At 33.0% G+C, this 23,618-nt stretch overlaps 1 protein-coding gene across 2 annotated transcripts in view; it reads left to right on the forward strand.

Annotated features, from left to right (window-relative positions):
* Window positions 1-23,618, forward strand: part of FRK (fyn related Src family tyrosine kinase) — a 115,692-nt gene that overhangs the window by 56,756 nt on the left and 35,318 nt on the right. For both annotated transcript variants that reach the window (XR_004233629.1, XM_003769373.4), the window contains exon 2: window positions 10,791-10,912. Coding sequence is in view for 1 of the 2 variants with exons in the window: in XM_003769373.4 (XP_003769421.1) it covers window positions 10,791-10,912 (122 nt within the window). In the remaining variant the exon portion in view is untranslated. The remainder of the gene's footprint in view (window positions 1-10,790; window positions 10,913-23,618) is intronic.

The following is a 23,618-nucleotide window of genomic DNA, read 5'->3' on the forward strand; positions in this document are numbered from 1 at the left end:
TTCCAAAATGATAAATATTAATTAATATAACCCACATAAACAAAAAATCTTTGGGGTACACAATAATTTTATGTCTGTAAAGTATTCCTGAGATAAAAAAATTGAGCCATGTTGCTCAAGAGTATTATACTACTATATGTCTGTAATGTCTTTTTGTTCTGGCTGAATTAGAAAGCACAAGGAATTTAAAGGAAATGACACAGATTTTGAGATGCTCATGAGGGGAAACTAAGGTTTTTAAATAAATTCTGACATAATCAAGTTGGAGAGATTATGTAAGCAGCTATTGAAGGGATGCTGCTGTCACCTAAAGAAAAATAACCAGATTTTTTTTTTTTGATGTGAAACTGGTGCTATGATTATGCATTTTAGAAAGCATTTGAATAGTAGACTAAGATTCAAGGTAAATTAGAGAGAAATATTTTACTCAGGTCTGGGGAATATAATTCATTCTAGAATAGCATTTATAGCTACATGGATTAGTGAGAAAAGTACTAAATGGTTGCATCATATTATTTATTACTTCAAAAGCTTACTTTACATATTTAATATTTAAATATTATTTATTCATAGTTAGCATTATATGGCCTTTAAAAGCACATTAGATATATTATTTCATTTGATCCTTACCTTTTGATCAAATTTGGGTTGATAATTGTTTATAAATTTGTTTTATTAAAAAAATTTTTTTATGGAAAAAAAAATACTAACCCCCAAACCTCTAGCTTAGGCAATCATGTCTATGGCATAAGCCTCCTAATTCTAATTACATAGCCAAGATCAAAGTACTCATTGCCACCCGAAGAAGCAAATCCTGATTGGAAAAATAAAAATGTTCTTAAGGTGAGAAAATGCTCTTTTGATGACAGACTTTCAAAAAGAATATATTTTAAGTTCTGTGCACATTTCTGCCTGGATGTCCACAAATCAAACCACGCTTATCATCTTCCCCCCAAACCAACTACCGTCCTGATTTCTCTATTTCTGACAATGGTGCTATTATTCTTGAAATCTTAGAATCATCTTTCATCCTTTCCTCCCTCTCACTACCAAGATCTAATCAATCACCAAGTTTTGACAATTATTTCTTTGCAATTTATCTTAAGGTATCCTTTTCTTTCAATTCCCACAGCTACAACTGTAGGTCAGATGCTTCTTATCTTATGGCCAGTTCACTGCATTAGTTTACTAACTGATCTTCCTATCTCTAGTCTCTTTCTTTTTTAGTCCAACTTCAGTCTACTGTTTCCAGGTTAATCTTTCTTACATAGGGCTTTGACATACCTCTCCCCTGTTTAGATATTTTGACATGCTCCCCATGACTTGGAGAGTAAAGTTCAAATGTTTGTTTCCTGAAAGCCAAACTTTGTCTTTTCAACTTTACCTCTAACTCTTATCTAACACAAACTGTTTACCAAATGGGTCTTGCCCATTCCCAGCTTTGTGCTTTTGCTTACATTTTTCCTCACATCTGTAATGTCCTCTGTTCTGCTTTCAGCCTGCCCAAATCCCAAATGTTCTTCAAATGTTTTAACTCTGGTTTGTTTATGACTATCCAGTGAGGTCCTTATTTTTGTTGCTATTCAGTTGTTTTGCAGTCTTGTATGACTCTGTGTGACCCTATTTGAAGTTTTCTTAACAAAAATGCTGAAGTGCTTTACTGTTTCCTTCTCTAGCTCATTTTACAGATAAAGAAACTGAGCCAAACAGGGGTTTGCTCAGGGTCCATCCCACTTATTTTATATTCAATCATGTACTTTCCATTGTTATTTAGAGCTGATTTGCCAAGGGATGTAACGAAGGTGACAATGGTGGAAGCTTTCCAGGTCCTCAAGCCTTATTTTAGCATCTCCTTTAGATTTTGTCATGATTTTTCTTTTTTGTTCTGGTTTCTCCTTCAGATATCACTTAGTTGAATTTAGTCCTATAGGTCTTTCTTTCTACCTCCAACCTTTATAATCCTCATTCCCCAAGTGGGATAATACCAATCAGTTCATTCATGGAAACCAATTAGCTGTAGCCTTATAAGTTCAAACCATTGACCCATTTGGGGTCAGGACTGAGGGCAATCATATACAACATTTCTCATATTGTTAATTAACTTTTCATATGAATGAGTACATATATGAAAAATCTACATATTTATTAACACTTACTATGTGCCAGACACTGTGACTAGTCATATTTGTACATTTCTTATGATTTCAATTATACTTTTGGATGGAAGGAACCATATCAATGATATTTTGCTTCCCATGTTGTGAATGTTACTGTGAACATTAGAGTAGTTCAATACATAAATTTTTTAAATGAATGCGACTTCATGGAGTGTTTCTCATGCTTATAATAGTGAAGCGAAAATTTATCACCCATTCCATGCCCTTCTTGATTTTACAGACTTCAGTCATTTCTCCTTTTCACCTTGCTTTTATAGATTCAGATTCTAATTATTTTTGTCTTGTCCCCATAGATTTGCAGAAACTCTATCACTCTAAACATTTTGAAACCTTTGTTTTCTATCATGGCAGCCTCCAATTTAGTCCATGCTTTTCTCAAATAACTGTGAGAATTATTTTTGTTAAGTATAAATAAAATCATGTCTCTAGTGTGTATGTAGGTGGCTATGTCATGAAATTGGAAAATTGATTGATATTTGGGTGACAAATCCCAGTTGCTCTCAGCAATCTCTTGTCAAATCTAAATTTCTGCTCATGTTTTTTTCCCAGGCTGGACACTAATAAATCCCCATCACTTGTGCACCCTTGCTTCTAAGTTTAATGTGGTTCATATTCTTTGCATTACAGACATTCAGACTTGACTACTCCACATAAACGGTATGAGATTGAGGGTAAAGAGAAACTAAGGCAGTTGAAAGGTTAATTTTACATTTGCTTATCAAAACTAGGATAGCTTCTAGAATAAAAAAGGCTTGGCCCACCTGTGAATCAAAGAGGTTGAACTGAAAATAGTTGCAACTTTGTGCATAGCTAAAGTTTCATGTAAAATGACTTTTTTTTTAACGTGGTCATAGTGTGGAATATTGTTCTCTTATTAATTCTTTCAATCACACACCTATAGAAATGCCAATTAACCACAGTTGTGTCATCTATAAAAGTGAAAAACAGGGATATAATTCTAAAGTACCCATAAAAATATTTGGGACTTTTTTCTTGTTGTGTTTCTTCCTGTTGGAAACTTAGCCAAGTGAATTCCAGGTGACAAGTTAACTTATGGTACTGTTCAACAGATATGACCTTTTCATTAATACTATGAATTTAAAACAGATGAGCCTTTTTTTTATAGAAGAGTCATTATGTACAAAAAGCTGAAGTTAAGTCATAGAGCAATTATATGTAAGGAAGAGGTAGGTAATGATAGAAGAAATAATTTATGTGAGAAAAGAAGTCTTTGTTATATAATAAGATTTTCTTATTATCCCATTTTCCTATTATGTCCTTATTATTCCTATTTCCTAGTGCATACATTCATTTTCATAGAATTGGTCCAAATATATGCTACACTCACATATAATTCTTGCCTCTAAAATGAGAGGTCTTTAAATAGTAGCTGTTCCTTGATTATTATCTTATATTTATTACATATCTTTAAATTTAAATAAAGATTTTTATTACTTTTTTAGTGTTACTGTTGCTATCACCATCATTTTTCATTGTCATTCTCTTAGTAAAAGAGCAATTATAGTCTGTACTTAGATTTCATAGGAGCTAAATTTGGAGAAAAAAAATGCAACTCCTATTTAGATGAGTATTTTACTTGATTTATAATGATTCAACTTATACGAACTCTGGAGTGGTCTACTTTGGCTAAAATTGAGTTATACTTTGACACATGTTTTTGAGGCAACTCCCTTTACTAATATTAAAAATAGAAATTTTAATAAATAAATTATTACTTTCAATGATAGATGTTTATTTTTCTGTGCCTTAAAATTAATAATATACAAATTATTTAGCAATCTTTTGGTGGCTTTAGTGGCAGTGCTGGATATGCATTAGAAAATGACTATAAAATTATTAAATTTTAGAATTAGAAGCCATCTAATCCAACCTGTACCTGAACAGATCTCCTTTTTTTTTTTAAACAACATATATACATGTAGCTAAAAAAATCTCTCTTTGAAACCTCCAATGACAGAGAACTCATGACCTTCACAGTGATCCATTTTAATTTTAGATAGCATTGTTAGAAGTATTCATCTCAGTATCTAGAATAAGCTAGAGACCAAAGTTACCAGTACACGATAAAGACTTACTGCATTGAAGTTATTGAGACAATGTTTTCCTAAAGTACTGAATTGAGCAAGAGAAGAGAAAAACTATAGAGATCTTCACTTACATACTGTACTTCACATGCCTCTGCCCTTCCTTCTTTTATAACAATATACAATTTTTTTTTAGTGTAAACCCCATGCTTCTTGATCTTCACTTCTTTTTGTTCACCAGTGAAGATGTCAGTAGTCCAAGCTGCTGGAGTTCTGCTTCAGTATTTCTGGTGTTCTTCAGAGTGGTTCTTGGTATCTCATGGCTTGGAGGTCACATATAGATGTTCCCAAAGCAGGACCACATTAAAGAGGCACTATGCTCTATAAGCAAAGCAAAATTGCAGTACTTCCAAAGAAATTTAAAATGTACAAATTTAGAGACATCTCTTCTCCAAATGTTCTTATGGACTACCTGTGTTAGTCTTTCGAGCTCATTTGTTCTAATAATTCACAATTGGACAGTATATCTTCACCCTACCATACTAATATCATTTTGGTGCTCTTTGAGGAAAATGGACTACAACCAATTAACCAACCAATATGTGGTCAATTGTAGATATGCTTTCTTGAAGACATTCTTTAATTAGGTTTTATGGGTATAGTGACTAAAGTCCTGAATTTAGAGTCAAGGAAACCTGTCTAAAAATTCTACTTATTCTTATACTAAACAACAATAACAAATAGTATTTATGTAGTGTTTTAAGGTTTGCAAAGTGCTTACATTAAAAAAAAATCATCCACACAACAACTCTGAGACATAAATGCTATATAAAGAAACTTAGGTAGACAAATGATTTGCCCAGCATCACACAATTCACCAGTCACTGAACTCATCTTCCTGATTACAGGTCTAGCACTACAGCCACTGCACTGTAGGATAGAAGACAGAGTGGTACTCAGTCAAGAAAACCTGTATTTGAATTTCTGAAAGAGATTGGCTATGTGATTGAATACTCTCAACCTCTTGATATCTCTAGGAAATTGTAAGATAATAGAAACATACCTTATATTGCCCCATTGCTCCAAATTAAAAATATCCATAGATTTAGGTTGGAAAGTAGAGTGGGGCACGATAATTATTATTTTCAGATATGTGAAGGGCCATCATGAAGAAGAATTAGTTTTGTTCTTCTTGGGCCAAGTGGCCAAAAGAATAGGAACAAGTTAGAGAGAGGTACATTTACAGAATCAACGAGTGTCAAGAGATAAAAAGAGTCTCAGAAATCATTTAGTACAATTCCAGTATGAATAAAAATTTCTTATATTACAAATTCAATGAGTATTAACCTATGGTCCTTTCTTGAAGATGTCCATTTAGGGATAATCTACCACTCTCATGGCATTCCATCTTCCTTTTAGATAACTTTAGTTGTTAGGAAGATTTTTCTTCACTTTACTGAAATTTTGTAAAATATATGATCCTACCCATGCCCCTCAATGATACATATTGCAGACCATACATTCCTGCTATCTTCTGTGACTCTTGAAGATGTAGTCCCATAAATCTGATTCATCGCTCTAACTCAATTTTCTGGGGTCTTTTTTGTTTCTTTTGATATCTCGAGGATACAAGTATAATACTTAGGACATCAATTGGTTATTCCTTGGTCACCATTACCATAGTTAGTCCATCTTATTTCATTCATACATTTCTTGGCATTGTCCCTCTCTGTGTTTCTTTCATAATTTCTCATTTGCAATATTTACTGATTGATTGTGAGCTTACTCACACCCACTATATATCTCTTCATAATTCTTTAGGTGGTTCTCAATTATAATTCTTTTGAGACTAGTGTTCCATGAATCTTAGTCCTATGAAAATATTAGAAGAATTTTCCTTATATCAAACCTAAATCTGTCTTTCTAAAACTTCTACTCATTTCTTCAAGCAGAACAGATCTATTCCTGTTTCCATGCCACGACTCTTAAGAAAGCTTCCATAAACCATCCCCCCCCACACACAAGTCTTCTCTTTCCCAGATTAAATATTCAATATCTTCATATAATAAAGGCTCTTGAAGTCCTAATTCTGGATACCCTCCAGATTCATGTTGTTCTTCCTTAAATATAGTGCCAAGAATTTAATATAGGACTTTAGATGGGGTTTCAACAGGTCAAAGTACAGCAGTTTTCTCACTTCCTTAATGCATTAGTCTAAGTTGCCATATCTTACTGTTGACTTGTATAAAATTTCCAAATTCTTTTTAAGGGTCACTGTTTTCTAGCTACAAAAATCCTTAAGTCAGTCAACAAACATTTATTTAGGCATGTTTTCTCTACCCTTTTCTTGAGAAAGTGCTTTTTAAAAAAAGAGAAATATGACTTTGCATTTGTCATAATTAAATTTCACTCACTGACTTGCTCCAGTGACATAGCCCTTCAAGTCATTATTGAACCCTATATCTGCCACCTTTTTGTTAGCTAGTCCTCTCAGCTTTTTGTCTTTTGTAAATTTGACAAGTATGTCTTTAACATATCTAAATCATGATTAAATTTTAATTTAATATTAATACAGGGCCAAATATAGATCCCTGAGGCTTTTCACTGGAGAATCCTTTCCAAGTTCACCTTGAACCATTAGAGATTGGCTATTTTTTGGGTCTAGTCATTTGATCAATTCTGAACTCTTTTAATTCTCCCTTCCTCTAGCCTATATTGAAATCTTTTCCATAAGAATAGCATGAAAAACTTTACCAGATGCTGTGGTGTTCTTTTTCCAAAACACAGCCAGGTGATAAAAGTTCAGATCTTTTATTGTATCCTTTGATATAGCCCAGTTAGCTCAGGCCTATCTCTCTGCTTGGTTCCAAGAGCTCTTGCAGCTTTGTCCTTGGCTTCTGCCTCTGCTTTCTTCAGCCTCCAACCAGCACCAAGGTGGAAGATGCAATGAATCTCTTGCCTTGAAGATAGGGCTTGTGGGCTTCCTCTCAGAGTGCTCCTCTCTGACCCCAGTCAATGTTCCCAAGAAAAACTCTCTCAAGCTCTAAGAGCTTCCTGTATGATCTCCCAAAGGTTATTCCTCCTTCTGGAGAGAGAGGGATTCTGGGTTATCTCCCAGAGTGCTCTCTGGCCCTAAGGGAGGTGTGAATTCGGATGTCTCATACTAAGTCATACTAATCCCTGAAATCTCCCAAACATGTGAACTCCATTGAGTACTTAGATACTTATGAGCTCTCTAAAGGTGTGAACACAAGCATAGTTTCTATCAGTTGTATTTAGTACCTTGTTTCAAGTTCTGGCCCAAAATATCTCCTTCTAAGATCAAATCAATCATATTGAACCATGCCAAATTAAATAATTATTGTCTCTATCAACTCGAATGGCTTAACAGTTTGTAAAGATTCCAACAAGATGCTTTGCTTCAGCTTTCTCTTAATCTACTAATTTAACAATCCTTTCAAAAAAGGAAATAACATTAATCTGGTATGCCCATTCTTTTAAAATTATTTTTTAAATTATCAAGTATTTTTAAATTTTAAGCTTAAAAGTTCTCTCCCTTCCACAAGTCCCTTCCTTGCCTCTTGAGATAGTATTGATCTGTTCTTGAAGAACTTTTAATGGCACATTGTGAACAATGCTTCCCTTTTCAGATATTCATTAACCATTCCTTTGATAATATACCCTTGAATTTTGTCAAGAATTTAAAAAAAAATGCTCATTGCCTTTAGTTTGAGGATTCCATTTCCTTTCTTGTTTTAAAAACTGGAGCATTTGCCCTTCTTCATTTCTGTCTCTTAGTCTCTTACACTCTCCACTCAAACATTGTTGCTATTTAATCAGTTATGCCCTAATCTTCATGATGCCTTTGGAGTTTTGGCAAAAGATAATGCAGTGGTTTGCCATTTCCTTCTCCAGCTCATTTTGCATGAGAAAACTGAGGCAAATAGGGATAAGTGATTTGCCCAGAGTCACACAGATGGTAATTATTTTAATCCTGAACTGAACTCAGGAAAAGGAGTCTTCCCAACTCCAGGTCTTGCATTGTACTCATTATATCCATCATCTGGCTGTTCAGAAATCGCTGCCAGCAGTTCAATGATCACATCTCTTTCAAAGACTAAAACATAATGCACTTGGGCCTCATATTTAAAAGTCTTTCATTACATCAGCAAACATACTTTGTTTTACTTGGATTATCAATTCTTTATACAGTGAAAAATATTCTGGTTTTGGAATCAAAGAATCTGGCTTCAAATCCTGCTACTTTCTACTTATGTGAAGTTAGCAAGTCACTATGTTCTCTAAACTAAGATACCCTTATCAATAAAGCTAAGAGGTTGAACTAAATGCCCTCTAGCTTCTCTTCCTATTTCCAAATCTATAATCCCAATCTATAAATTTATAATAGTTCCCTGCCCCTAAGATATCTGATAATAGTAGAGTACTCAATGTCACTGCTCTACTTCTAGCCTAGGCTTCATAGTCATCACTGAGGAGACCTGGGAAAAAAGGATCCACATTCCTTAATCAACCTTTTCCCACGTCAAATTTTAATTAATAGCTGTAGATGACAGGTAGACTACAGACCATTAGTCCTATTTCCAGCCCAGTCCTGAAAACCATTATCCTGGGAAATAACCCTTGTGGAAATGTAGCTTGGCCATTATGTCAGCATGTGTTAACCATAATTATTAGATACCTGGAACTTCTTTGGGTCAAAGTCCTTAGCATTATCAAATGGTTCAACGTCATAAATGTAAATTATTTTATTTGTAGCAATGACGTTGCTTTGTAGCTTGCGGTTAAAACCTATATTTGTCATTTTCTTTATTAGAATATGAGCTTCTTGAAACCAGGAACTATCTTATTTAACTATTTATTGTCTGCTATGCTTTTCATAATACTTTGCAAATAGTCAGAGCTTAGTAATGCTTTTTCATTCATTTATCTCAAGCTCTAGGTCTCAGTTCCCTCATTGAGGAAAAAAAATTGATTTCTAAGGTCTCTTAAATTTAACATGGTTGACTAGACAAAATTATAAAACTAGTTTCTTTGAAAAATTTGACATCATTATTAGAAATTATACCAGGAACTAAGAAAGTCAAGAAAAATGTGCTATTAAGCACATAATTCTATACTATGCAATATAAAGTAAAACACAGTATCCAGCTAAACTTTTAATCTATTACACAAAATATATCAATAGAATATTGAATGTTGTTGATCTATTTTATTATTGCTTCATAATTAAAATGATGAAAGCATGCACAAGAGATATTTTATAATGAGACGAAGGTAAGGAAAATACAAGTCTGAAATGATTGATATGTATGCTTCTTTTCTTCACAATCACTTTCAGCCTTTCCATAAAAAAATATGATAGGTAGATATACGGCTGCATACATTGATAGGTATGCAACTTTTAATGCTTGGCATGTTTCTTGGCACAATATTTATTATAATAGTAATAGTAATACAATTACAATAGTAATAGTAATACAATTATAATAGTAATAAGAGGAGAGCTATCAAAATGTGGGCCACAGTACTTATGAGTACAATCTGAACTAGATTATAATGTAATTGGGAAATATTTAACAAAATAAGCAAACATACAATACAACATAATTGTTATCAATATGTGGCTTTCTTTCTAAGTCAACTTGTGACTTTAAGGATACTTATATTTACTTGTTCTCATTGTAATTTAAGGTTGACACCATTGGCTTAGTGTATGCAAATGGTACCAGAAAGGCTCACTTATTAAATCATTTTTTTTCTGCTGTGTTAATCAGTTAGATATTCCTTGGAAGGGAAACTTTAGAAAATGTAAAAATAAATTTTTTAAAAATAAAACTCACCTGGGGTTTCTCTATTCATACTTTAATGTAAATGATTTTGTTTTATTTTCCTAAAAGATTACTTCAACAAGAATGGGAACTTTAATTGTAAGGAGATCATAGGATTAAGGAACAATTGGGAAAATAGTGTGATTAAATGGAAAGAGTTTTGACTCAGTAATTATGATACTTGAATACAAATTACATCTCTATTACTATTTCTGTGTCCTTAGCCAAGTAACTTAAACCTTCTGGGTTCCAGTTTCTTCATCTTAAAAATAAAGGGATTAGTTCTCTTCCAACTCTAGTTCTAAGATCCTGTGAATTTTTGAACACTTTGATGAGGGGCTACATTTAGGGAATGAAAGAGCCACATCAAAACACTAGGGGAGAGAAAGAAATAAGGCAGTGTTTTAATTTGGGGTGGATCCAGAAAGGGAGAAGAGGGAGCACTGACAGAAAGCTTCCCTTACTTTGCCATTCAACCCAGGATCTCAACAGCAACTCCATCTCTTGTTTTCAATTTCCCAAATTTATTTTGACATCTATGTGCCTATGTGCTAACTATGTGCTAAGTTACCAAAATGCATTTTAGGCATACTTTATAAAATCACAGAAAACACAAAGCACAATTAAACTTCAAGACTCATTCTTACTAAATATTTTGTTCTTTCTTGAAAGGCAGAGTATTACTGGATAATTAAAATATGTATTTTTTTTTGTTATAGGTGGTTCTTTGGTTCAATCAAGCGAGTGGATGCAGAAAAACAACTCCTGTACCCAGGAAACCAGAATGGTGCCTTCCTAATTAGAGAAAGTGAAACTCAGAAAGGAGACTTCTCTCTTTCAGGTATGGAGTTTTCAACAGGGAATAAAGAAGGAGGGAGTTATTCATTAACTACAGGTCTTTGGGGCAGCTAGGTGGTACAGTGGATAGAGCACCAGCCCTGATGTGACCTCAGACACTTAACATATCCTAGCTGTGTTACCCTGGGCAAGTGACTTAACTCCAATTGCTTCAGCAAAAAAACAAACAAACAAACAAACAAACAAACAAAAACAAAAAAAAGCAAAAAACCAAAAAACTACAGGTCATTCCAAAAAGTCTTCAGGGGGGCTAGGTGGTATGGAGTCTGGAACCCTAGACCTGGAGTCAGGAAAACTCTTTTTCCTGAGTTCAAATCTAGTTTCAGACACTTACTAGACTAGTTTTGTGATCCTGAACAAGTCACTTGACACTGCCTCAGTTTTCCCATCTGTAAAATGAGCTGAAGAAGGAAATGGCAAATCTGTTTGGTATTATTTTCAAGAAACCCCAAATGGGGTCATGAAGAGTCATACCGAACAACATTGTAAAATGACTGAACAACATTCCAAAAGTCATTAGCTGTTAAAGCTTAAAAATGCAATAAAACTTTTAGACCCTTTATATGGGCTTAGGAGCTTCATTTGCCCTAAATTTACTATGGAAGTGTACATATGAACTCTGATCTTTTCATTACTCATGTAAAAGCAATGATCTTAAATATATTATAATAATTCTTAGGGGTAATGGCATAATTAGTAGAGACTTTCAATCTATAGCTAAGAACAAATAATTTCAAAACATTACTCTATATAAATTCTATGCAGTCAAAATACAAATATGAAAAATAAATTTATTCAGTTTACATCTATCCATCTCTACCTTTGAGAAGGAAGAGAATGTAAAAGAGTCAGATACTACATACAATTTAGATTAATTTTGTCTGCTTATTTGCTATTGAACAGTAAATAGAACATGAATTTGAATGCTGTTGTTGAATATTTTTAAGTAATCTCATTACTTATGGGAAATTAATTATTACATAGCTTCTCATATTTACAACTTTTTGTTAACTTAGTTACATATATAGCATATATAGTCACAGTACTCAAAAAATAGAAGGAAATCCCATTCTCCTTTTTATTGTGTTTATATGATTTTTATGTACAAAATTATATGCTTTTTAGAAATGTTTTGCATTAGTGTGGAATATCCTTTCTTGAAATAAACTGTTCCATGATGGAAAATCTACTGAATTTGAAGCCAAGGGATCTCTATTTGAATCTTACCTGTGCTACTGATTTCTCATGTGACCTCAGACAAATTATTTCCTGTTTGTAGGTTTCAGGTTTTTATTTGTAAAAAATAAATTACTTATAATATATTCCCTGAAAGATAGAATACATAAAATGACTACATGAGACAGAAAGAAAAATTAAAATGAAGAGATTAAATGAGAGGACCTCTGAGGTTAATACTAGACTTGAATTTATGATTTTGTGATTCTAAGGATTAGGTCAAATCTCATTCATCTCTTTTACAATATCTTCCCTTCTCTCTGTGATCTTTTTTTTTTTTTTTTCAAATTTTAGAGAAATTACTCTGTCAGTCAGCTTTTTTCTGAAGTAATTTGGCCATGGAATACTGTTGTGCTTAAAATATCTTGTCAAGACTTGTAAATGATACTTTAATCTTGGGATGAATTTGGAGTTAAGAATAGTTCTGGGTTAAATAAAGTTTGGAAAATTTTCAGGATATGGAAAAAATTAAGATTATTTTCAAGTGGAAAAGTTATTATATATAATAAGTATATTTAATATGTAATAATTCCATATTTAGCCTTTTAGAGGAAAACTTGCTAGCATTTAAATTTTTAAATGGATTCTCTAATCACATTATTATAAAACATGGAGAGAGAGAGAGAGAGAGAGAGAGAGAGAGAAAGAGAGAGAGAGAAAGAAAGAGAAAGAGAGAGAGAGAGATTGGTCTATCCTAATCTAATCTAACAAGGAATCCATTAAGCACCTAGTCTCTGAAGATAACTGTTTTTATGTTTTGGGGACAAAAAGATTAAAGAAAAAATAATCTTTGCATTCAAAGAGCATACCTTATACTGAGCAGATTCAATCCTAGATAGCACATGTATCCTTGTATTATGCATACCAGATTATATGAGGAGACAGAAATCCTACAAAATATAATTTGGTAACCCTAAACCTTAGGTTATTGGGTTACACACAGAAGTATTCAGTGAATATTAGTTGACACAAATAAAATCGCCTTCTAGAATTGCTAGGTCTCTATCTTTATGTCTATAATTTTTTCTAGATGGTTCAGCAAGAGGAAGAGAACAAAAAATTATGGTCTATTTGATTGCTCAGTGCCAATACAAATATTGCCTTAAGTTTTGGAAAATTATTTCTGCTTTGAGTCATTAGTTAGATATTTCAAAAACACACTTACTTGTTATCTGGACCCATTGTCTCCAATTATGTCTTACAGTACAGCTTCTCTTTGAAGGGAATATTCCCTGTTCCTGGTTACCATCTTCAATGTTCACAGAATTCTATGTTTATCTACTTATGCCTTTCTGAGTTAGAAAAATGACTCACCATAATTTTTTCCTTGGATTTCCTGATATTGACTCAGTGATGCATTTTTGGAGATCTGATGGTAGTTGTGTGTATCTGTGATCTGTGTTTGTGTGTGTGTATGTGAAGATCAACTGTACTTCTTGTTACTTTACCCTTGTGGCTCTACTCTAGTAACTATTTGAAGTTGATGGATTCATAAAATTTGAGAACTAAAAGGGAAATTTCCAGAAATAGTCTATAAAAAAATCATAGTAATTTTTTTTCTCCCAAGAAGGCATAAGTTGATAGCCAGAGAATTCTTTGTACACTGGGTATGATGGTAGAACCAGGAATAATATGGAATAGTCTAGCGCAGGGAGAAGTGCAGCAAGGCAAGAGGTTCCAAATCCCACAAGGAGGGAGCCAGTTTTGTAGTCACACCTACCTACCCATTCACACCCACATCCCTTCTCCCTGCCACATGTATATACTCTTAGACATATAAACATTGTTGCTGTTCAGTCTATCAGTTGTAACTAACTCTTTTTAACTCCATGGACCATGGCACACTAGCCCTGTTGTTCTCCATATTACCTGTGTCTATCTTGTCAAAGAACTTTGCCATTTCCTTCTCTAAGATCACTTTTTTTGTCAGAACTCTCCACTAAGACCTATTTGTCTTGCTAACTCTACATGTCATAGCTTATAGTTTCATTAGGTTAATAAGACCTCCTCCATTACAATGCAGTGATTCAGGAGGGGTATATATAAACATACATATCCCTTAACAGGGAAATAAGGGAGAAGAAAAAGGAGAGACATGTACAAATGAGAAGGAAGGTAAATTAAGGGAAGGATTACTCTGAAGCAAAACAAACTTAAAGGATGTGGATTTATATTATGCATATGTGTAGCATTTTTCAAGGACAAAGAAATGAAAACTGAGGGAATTGTCCAGTTAGGATTATCTAAATAAATTATGATATATGAATATAATGGAATACTCTTGTGTCATAAGAAATGATAAATAGAAATCCGGGAAAGCTTTTATGAACTCATGAAGAATCAGGAGAATAGGAAAAGGGACAATATTGTAAAGACAAAACAGTTTTGAAAAACTTGGAAACTCTTATCAAAGACCAATATGGATTCCAGAGGACTTGTGTGATGAAACATACTATCCACTTCCTGATAACAAGGTAATGGACTCAGAGTGAAGATTGAGACATTTTTTGAGGGGCATGGTCAATGATGGAATTTGTTTTGTTTGACTGTACATGTTTATGATAGGGGTTTTGTTTTTTTATTCTTTCTTAATTGGAGGCAGAAGGATTATTAAGGCCATTTTTTATTGATTACAAAAATTAAATTAAAAATCTCCCAAACATCCTCAAAAAGGGCATTGCTACTATAAAGGCTCTTTTAGAGGAACTTAAGCTTTTACTTCACCAGTTCTTTCTCTGTGAAGGAACAAGAGTTATGGGGTTCTGTGGTTCACTTCCATCTCAACTTCATAGCAAAAATATATTAAAGATTGAAGGAAAATGTGATACTATCTAAATTCATCTCCCTTGCTTTGCAGATGAGGATATTCATGTGCCCCCAAAGTACAGTGATTTACTCCAAAGGAATAGAACTAATTTATGGCAAAGTCAGGTCTAGAACGAAGTGTCTAGATTGTTAGTTCACTGCTCTTTCCACTAAATCACATACTAATTCAGAAAACACTGTTCCAGGGGATGTATATGAAACAAACTGATTTATGTGATAGTATTTGCTCTTCTCATTTTGTTTACACTAACATTAACATAAGGCAGATGCTCTGTTTAGAGGATAAAAAATTACTAGCCAATCTCTATGCCTCAATGATACCAACATATTACTCACACAGAAATGCTTATTTAAGTGCATCTATGTTTGTATTTCTGTCTTGTGCCAGCACATAAAGAATAAATTATAGCCAAAAGTCAGATTAAAAGTTCTGAATTAGGTTGAAAGAAGGAATGGATTATATTTCCTGTATAGATGCCAAGTGAAAGTAGCAGTCATGAAATGATCATTGTTATCTGTGCCAGGGCTTCACTGGGTAGTTTAAATACACTCTAAAAAGATTGTAGAATAAAACAAAACAAAACAAAACAAAATTAAAAACCAACAGCACTATAAAACTTAGGGCAAAGGACTCAATTATTAGAATACTGAGAGTGGAGTACCATTAGTCTGTGATAATACTGTAGAGTACACTTATGGATTTAGAAAGCTTATACAGACTTTGCTTAGAGACTGGCATAACATTTTGAGAGCCTTTTCAATTAATGCAGATCATTTAGAGTCTTTTAAACAAATGATCTGAATGCTTTGTATTCACCAGGAGCCAGAGTATATATCATTCAGTATTCTAGAATGACATATTTCCTTTTTGGACATAAGGATGTGTCAACGAGAGAGCAAAAGAGACTTTGTATAAAAATTTATCTATTATGCATATATGTAAGTGTGTATTATGAATCTATCATGACTGCTCATTATCATTAAAATTCTTCAGATTACCTCTTATGGATTCATTCTTTGGTGTTACGGATATCTCCTTAATCAGTCAGAATTGATGATTTTCAATTTTGCTGACTGCTGTATTGATAAAAGAACCTAATAACACTCTTTCTCTAGCTCTCTGACTCTTCCCCATTACTTTTCCTTAGAAGTATTGTCTTCTTTCTTTGAGAGTCTATGGTAGGTTGGCTGTCATGGAAAAGCTTTATGAGGGAGCATGATTTATTGATGCCTGATTTGACATGGAGAGGTGGGAGTCTGAGGTTGGGGTCAGTGCTAATTGGGTGATTGTGATTTTGCATGGCTGTTGACAATTGTGCATTTTTTAGTAGATCCACAGAAAGAGATTGGATGGTGACAGTTTTCATAACTGCAAGACACCAATTAGCTGTAAATTACCATGGATCTTTTTGGCTAATACATATTACTTATGATAGCCAGAGAATCGATCTTCATTAGGAATGTGACAGATAGTGCCAGTGTTCCTACTGTTATTTGTCACTAGCAGTAAATTGTGTTTCTAAAGTAAAGCATAAAATTCTTACCATGTGTCAGTTATTTGAGATATTGAATTGTCTCAATCACGGCATTAAAAGAAAATTGTTATCATTATAGCTAATAATAATTTTGTGTTTGGCTTTCAATGGGTGTTTATTATTGTGTGAAATGTGCCCTGACTAAGATGAGCACTGAGGGCTAGAGTTTATCCCTATAGGAGCTTTCCTGAAAAGATACCAAAGTCCAAATTATATCTCTTCAGACAGTGTAATAGTTCTATAAGTAAAAACATAATAAGCCACAAAATCATAGGGAATCTAACAGAGGTAGCATTAGAATTCAAGTATAGTTGCCAAATGGCCAGAATATTATTCAACAAACCAACTGTGTGTTTCTTGCCATATTTTGGGGTCTGGACTGCTTATTTTGTTGATTGGGTAATTCTTGGTTTGACAATTCATTTTATTGCTGCAGTTCTGCAACTTTCATTTAATTTTTAGAATTGCAATTCTAAGCATTGCAATTCCTTGCATGAGGAATCTGAAAGTATGACTTAGCCATGTACTTTGATTTCAAAGTACCATTCTCTTCACTAGATGTCCCTAGTTATTAGATAAAAAATTTTAAATGGTTAATTAGTAAAAAAAAATGACAGAAATAAAAATAAGAGTAAGAGATTTTTTTCTAATTTGGTCTCTTGCTCTAGATACTTTTATTCTCTAATAAGATGAAATAATCTATGTAAGGCATTTTGTAAACCTTAAAGCACTACATAAATATGTGCTGTTATTACTAGTAATTCTCTGTTCCCATAATATAGCTCTGTATTTTATATTGTCTTGTTTATAGTCTCATATATGTATGTTTTTCTCTATAGTAGATTAACTTCCTTAGAATTGAAAATGTCACATTTTTATTTTAGAATTTTCTTATTTATCATGCACTTAGCAATTATCAGCAAACACAAATAATTCCCCAATAAATGAATTTTAATTTTTCAAGTGTATATAGCGATATAATAAATGATACGTTATATATAATATAAATTTATTAATTTCTACAAATATTAAATTTGAATTAATATACATATTTACATAAAATATATTAAATTACATTTAAAAAGACAGTGACAAAATTACCATATCCCACTGTTTTGTTTTTTCTTCTGTCCATTTAAAAATATTTTATTAATTTTTTTTGCATTTCTTAATATACATTACCATCTTCTCCCTGACTAGCCTTTCTTTGTAACAAAAATGCTTCAGATTACTTATAATAAGAGAAATGCAAATCAAACTAACTGTGAGATTCTGTCTCACACCCATCAGAGTGTCTTGTACTCTTTATGTTTCATTCCTGGTACTTGTCATGGTGCCAGATGCTTAATAATTGCCCCAGGCTTTGATGACTGATCAAGGGAGATGTGTTTTTAATAAAGTGATTGATTCCTGGAAGTGGACACGTTTCAGAGCTCTCTTTTCCTTGTACACAACAGACCTATTAATAATTTTTAAATTATAAGACATATAACTTTGTTCATCTCCTGTGTACTTACCATACTTTTGTTGGTCAATTGTTTTCTGTCTTATCTGATTCTTTATAACCCTCTGAAGTTCCTTCTCCAGATTATTTTACAGATGAGGAAATTGAGGCAAACAGCTAAGTGACTTGCCCAGGGTCACACAGCTAATAAGTGTCTGAAGTTGAATTTGAATGTTAGTCTTCCTGATTCTAACCTGGTACTCTAACCATTGTGCAACCTAGCCACCTCAATCATGCTCTAGTTTGTATGATAATTATTTTATACATTTTATATGCCCTAAGAAATTGTAAGCTTCATGAAGATGGAGACTGTGTCTTTTAAAATCACATCGTCTTCAGTGTTTAGCACAATATGCTGTACAAGGTAAATGTATTTTTTTATTGACTTGATAGGATATGTGTGTAGAATGGATGGGTTGGGGAGAAGACATCCAAAGGGGGAACAGTCTGCATCTTCATCACAACTTGGGTATTGTATCTAGTACATGATGCTTTGTGCTTTATAATAGTGATACATGTGTCCATTATACCAAATTCAGTTACCCATAAAATGTTCTGTGCTAGGTTCTGGGGTTACAGAGAGGAAAAAAATAATCACAATTCCTTCCCTAAAAGAATTTAGTCTTTTAGGGTGGATATGGAATTTGCACAAGACATATAGAAAACAAGCTGTGGAGTTGTACTTCTGTAGAGAATGTACCTTGTTATTTTTTTAAACCTTTACATAAGAAGGGTGAGAATCCTTCCTTTAGTTCCAGAGAGATCAGGTGGCTCTATAAATACTTTGTTAGGTTCTACAGGTAGTGAATGCCCAAATGCTGGCAGATTCAGCACTGGTCATTCAAATAGAATTCAATCATCAAGAAGTGAAAAGGAGTGTGAACTCATGATTTTTAAAAATTTCTTTGTGTCTGAGTCTGTGGAAGACCACAAAAAATTCTTCTGTCTGCTCAGATTCAGGCTTATTTTTGGATAGCCCATCTTTCTGCCTGACAGTTATTTCTAGGTAATCAACTTCTTGTTCAAAAGACAACTGGAAAAGGTTATCAAGAGTAGTAGTACATTCTATCCATTCACCAGGGACTGGAGCAGTACCAACAAGTCACTTCACAGAGGTCACCGAGCCTCTGTCTTTCTTTAGCAACATTTCAAGAAATGTTGATTTCATCTATATGGGAATCTGTGCACATACAAAAGGTTTTATATTTAATTTCTAGGCTCCTGAATTCTCCAGTTTCTTTTTATTTACGTATGCATCCTGAATTTATTCCTATTCCTATTAACTAGGAATGTAAACAAAATTCCTTATTCACAAATAGATGCAAGTTAATGTCTGATGGGGGGGGGGGTTACTATTTGAGTTATTGCTACAGCAAGAAGTTGTGGAATCTGGGATATTTTTTGAAATGAGTTAAAGATGTTTGCTATTTTCAAAAAGTGCACATGCTGCAGAAAGAGATTTTCCTGTTAACAATCCTAGCATCTAGTAAAAAATGTATTAAATTTTAAACATGTTGGTACCATCTCAGAAAATGCCTTTTAATTAAAGTCATAATTTAGTTGTGTTCAGCTTAATTGAGAATGTCATTGCTTATAATAACGAGGAACATTTTAAAAAATACTCTAGTGGGCCTAATTTTTCATAATGAAACTGATAAAGATGCATTATATTTCAAGTGTTTTAAGTAAGTACTTCATAACATTAGATTACCATTTTATTTTATAACATATATATGTCTATGTGTATTTACATATATGTGCATAAATACATGAATATGTATGCACAAATGTACAAAGAAAAATAATGAAGTTTAGGGCCAGCATACTGGATAGAAATCCAGGCTTGAAGTCAAGAAGAACTGAGTTTGAATCTCATATCAGCACTTAGTAGTTGTGTGGAAATGGACAAGTCACTTACCTCATTTATAGAATTGAAATAATAGCTGCATTCTAGACAAATTTATAGAGAAACCCATAGAGTTATGGAAAGTCACCAAAAAACAAAACTCAGAATATTAAGGCATTTTTAAAGGAAGCTTGATTTTTGTTATGGAAAGTCTCATTTGCAGTAGTTAGATCAATAGGTGATTAATTAAAACAGAACAAACCCCCAAAATAATTTAATATTCTATGTGATCCTCTTTTATTTCTTAAGTGATACCAATGAATTGCCAAAGAGAGCAGACTGTACCATCTATAAACATGAATTCAATTGTTGTTATATTTGATGAGAACTACTTTTGTCCAGTAACCAAGAAATCTAAGAACCTCATTATCTCTAGGAGATTCCTCTGATATTGGAACTTTGTGCAGAACAGCACCATCATAGAAAATATATTTCCTTGTTTTATCCTTTGTATGGGAGAGGATAACTGAACAAAATTATGTCTTTTGTTTTCCCTTCTCAAGGAGTTGCCTATGGTCTTAACTCAGAGGATATTTTGTTGAAAAAAAATCCTTAAGGCCTCATTTGCTTTACAAAGTCAAAAAACATTCCCCCAACCTCCAATAAACAACAAACACAGTTGGACTGGGGATTCAAAAGCTTCTATTGATGGACACATCATTCTGATTATATAACCCCTTCAGTGTTCCTAAATGAAAGAGGTCTATCAATATTCATGGACAAAACCAAGTGAATGCAAGAATGAACATTGCCCAGGTTATAGTATGTAGTTACAAGCCATATTGAATTAGTCTTTCATTCAGTAACTCTTGGAACTGAAGATGGACATTGAGTTTGACTCAGAATTTTAGGGGGAAAATATGTTGGATTGGGGGAAGGTAGATGGTACAGTAGATAATGTGCTGGGACTGGATACAGGAATACCTCAGTTTAAATTCAGATATGTGACCCTGGACAAATCACTTAATTTTGCTTGTTTTAGTTTCCTCATTTCCAACATAGGTTGGAGAATGAGATGACAAATCAGTCTGGTTTTTCTTGCTAAGAAAACTCCAATTGGGGTGATGAAGAGTCAGACACAATTGAAGTGAATGAACAACAAAAAAGACTAGATTATACTTTGGAAATTCTTTAGCACTTTCAATAACTTCAACTCTTCCTTGTCCTCAAAATCCATGTTTTTAAACACTTGTCTTGTATATTAGGGTCTTGTATGTCAGTTTGCTCCTTTCATTTTACAATGAGGAAATTGAATCCTATGAAAATTAAATAAATTTTCTTATGCCTTAAATATAGTATATTTAGCAAGTGCATAACTTGAGTCTGTCTTCCTAACTCCAAGTCGAGCCTTCTGACCACTATGCCATGACACATCATAATAAATAGAATATCATATGATAATAGATTTAGAACTGGAAGGCACTTCAAAGACCATTTAGTTCAACTCTTTTTTTTTCTTTTTTTTTTTTTTACAGATGAGGTCGACCAAACACAAATGACTTGCCTTAGATCAGATAAGGATTGTAGTAAATTGGCAAAGCTAGGATTTGAACACAAATCCTGCAACTCAAAATCCTGTCCTTTTTTTCTTACATTGTATCATAACTTTTAATTCTAATGCATTCCCTATATTAATAATTTTATGATTATCCTATATGAGGCTTGTGTGTACATATTTGCTTATTTTCTTCCCAAGGAGTGTGAGCTCCTCAAAGGCAGGGACTATTTTTGCCTCTTTTTGTATTTCTAGTGCTTAGCACAGTACCTGGTAATATAAACTCTTTTATAAATCTTTGCTTGCTCTTTTATATTTCAATTGATATATAGTAAATTATAGGATTATTACTTTTTTTCTGGTTTACATCCTGTGAACTTTTTTCTGGTTTCTTTAAAAAGTTGTTAATTTTTGTAATAGGACTAGTGCATGAGTTACAGAGCTATTTCAGCAGTTTTTTTTTTCAGGAGAGAAATAAAAATCATTTAGTTCACTTACTCTACCACCTCCATATTTGAATAAAAAACAATGATAATAGACCAATCATTAAAGTAAATACAATATAATAGATTGTTACACAGATAGACAGACAGACAGACACACACAGAGACACAAAGTCTTGCTGTGATGGTTTCATTTTTAGAAATATTTGCTGTGGATTGAGTGAAGTTAGGCAATGCACCTTATTTTGTCATCATTTGTTTACATATAGCACAATAGCTAATGCCCCTGAATTGAAGCAGTAGATAAGCATTCTTCTCTTGATGCCTTACCTATCATTGACTTTCTGTGTAATCTTCCATAAGTCAGATATCTCTATTTTAGGGTTTTCATCCTTGAAACAATAACCATCTTTGCAACTATGTAATGTAGAGTAAGAACACACAAGGTTCTATACAAAAGGAAGAAAAGCAGGAATAATGAGAGACAAGCAAAAAGATCAAGTGAGGGAAGGGAAGCTCAGAGATTATAGTAGTATAGAAATGTAAGAGGGATAATGCTGAGGCAGAGTGGGATGAGATGGGATATATTTTGAATGAGAAGATAAAACTGAACAGCTCCCAAATCAAGGAGAAAAAAAGATTTCCATGAGATCTATCATGGTTTGTTTACCTCTTGATTTCCAACTGGAATAAAATGACAAAAACCAAAACATGTCAGGCCTCTTGTACCTCAAAAATAAATTGTCTAAACAATTTTAAAACTTCTATTAATGAGAATAATATAATATTGAAAGAGATGCTGAACCATTAAACTTGAATAATTCGCTTTTGATATTGAAATGAGACCTAGGGTTTCCTCAAAATGCTGAATGTAATACATGAACCCTTCAATAGGAGGGTCAAAAATATGTGTCACTTCTCTTTTTTTTTTTTTCTATTTTTCATAAACCAAAAGAAAAATTTGATCTTTCAAAACTCAGATAGATTTCAATCATACCAAGGCTCCCTCCTGTGGCTTTTCTGGGAAAATTACATGCCATTCTGGCAAGTAACTTTTACTTTTTGGTCTCAAGGACACTTTACATTCTTAAAAAATTTTTGAGGACCCCTAAGAACTTTTGTTTATGTGATGCAAGCATGCACACATATACACACATACACAAATAGTGGGCTGACAAATATTTAACAATGGGCTTTCTGGAAAAAATGTATGCTTAGTACTCTTTTAAGATTAATTTGTGTTATTAACATTTCCCTCCTAACTTTCTTAAGTTTAAGCAGTAAAGAAAATAGGAAATTAAGTCCTGGTTTATAACTTTGGTGATTTTTGAATTACAAATGCTCTTACTGAAAATTTAATAGTAGCCTTTTGCAGGTTCTGTTAGCCAGGCCAAGATGGCTTTAGCATACCCGTTTACAATTATTGATATTTATGACATTTAGAAATGAAAATTTGTATAGTAAAAAAATGTTTATTTATTAATTCATTTAAAATAATGTCATTGAAATAATATATGAAAATAATTAGCATTTTATGAAAGATTTCACAAAAGAGGGGAAATGACATTTTATATACTTTTGCAAATCTTTTTAATAATTGATTAATAGGAAGACAATTAGATTCCCAAATCTGCTTCTACATTAAATTTCTTGGAGAACTGTTGTTTTAGTTGAAACAAATAGAGGAAATCTGACCTCATACAGATATGTAGTTAAAAAAGGAAGGAATGTTTTAACAGACAAA

The sequence above is a fragment of the Sarcophilus harrisii genome, chromosome 4 (genome assembly GCF_902635505.1).
Source record: "Sarcophilus harrisii chromosome 4, mSarHar1.11, whole genome shotgun sequence".
Lineage (NCBI taxonomy): Eukaryota > Metazoa > Chordata > Mammalia > Dasyuromorphia > Dasyuridae > Sarcophilus > Sarcophilus harrisii.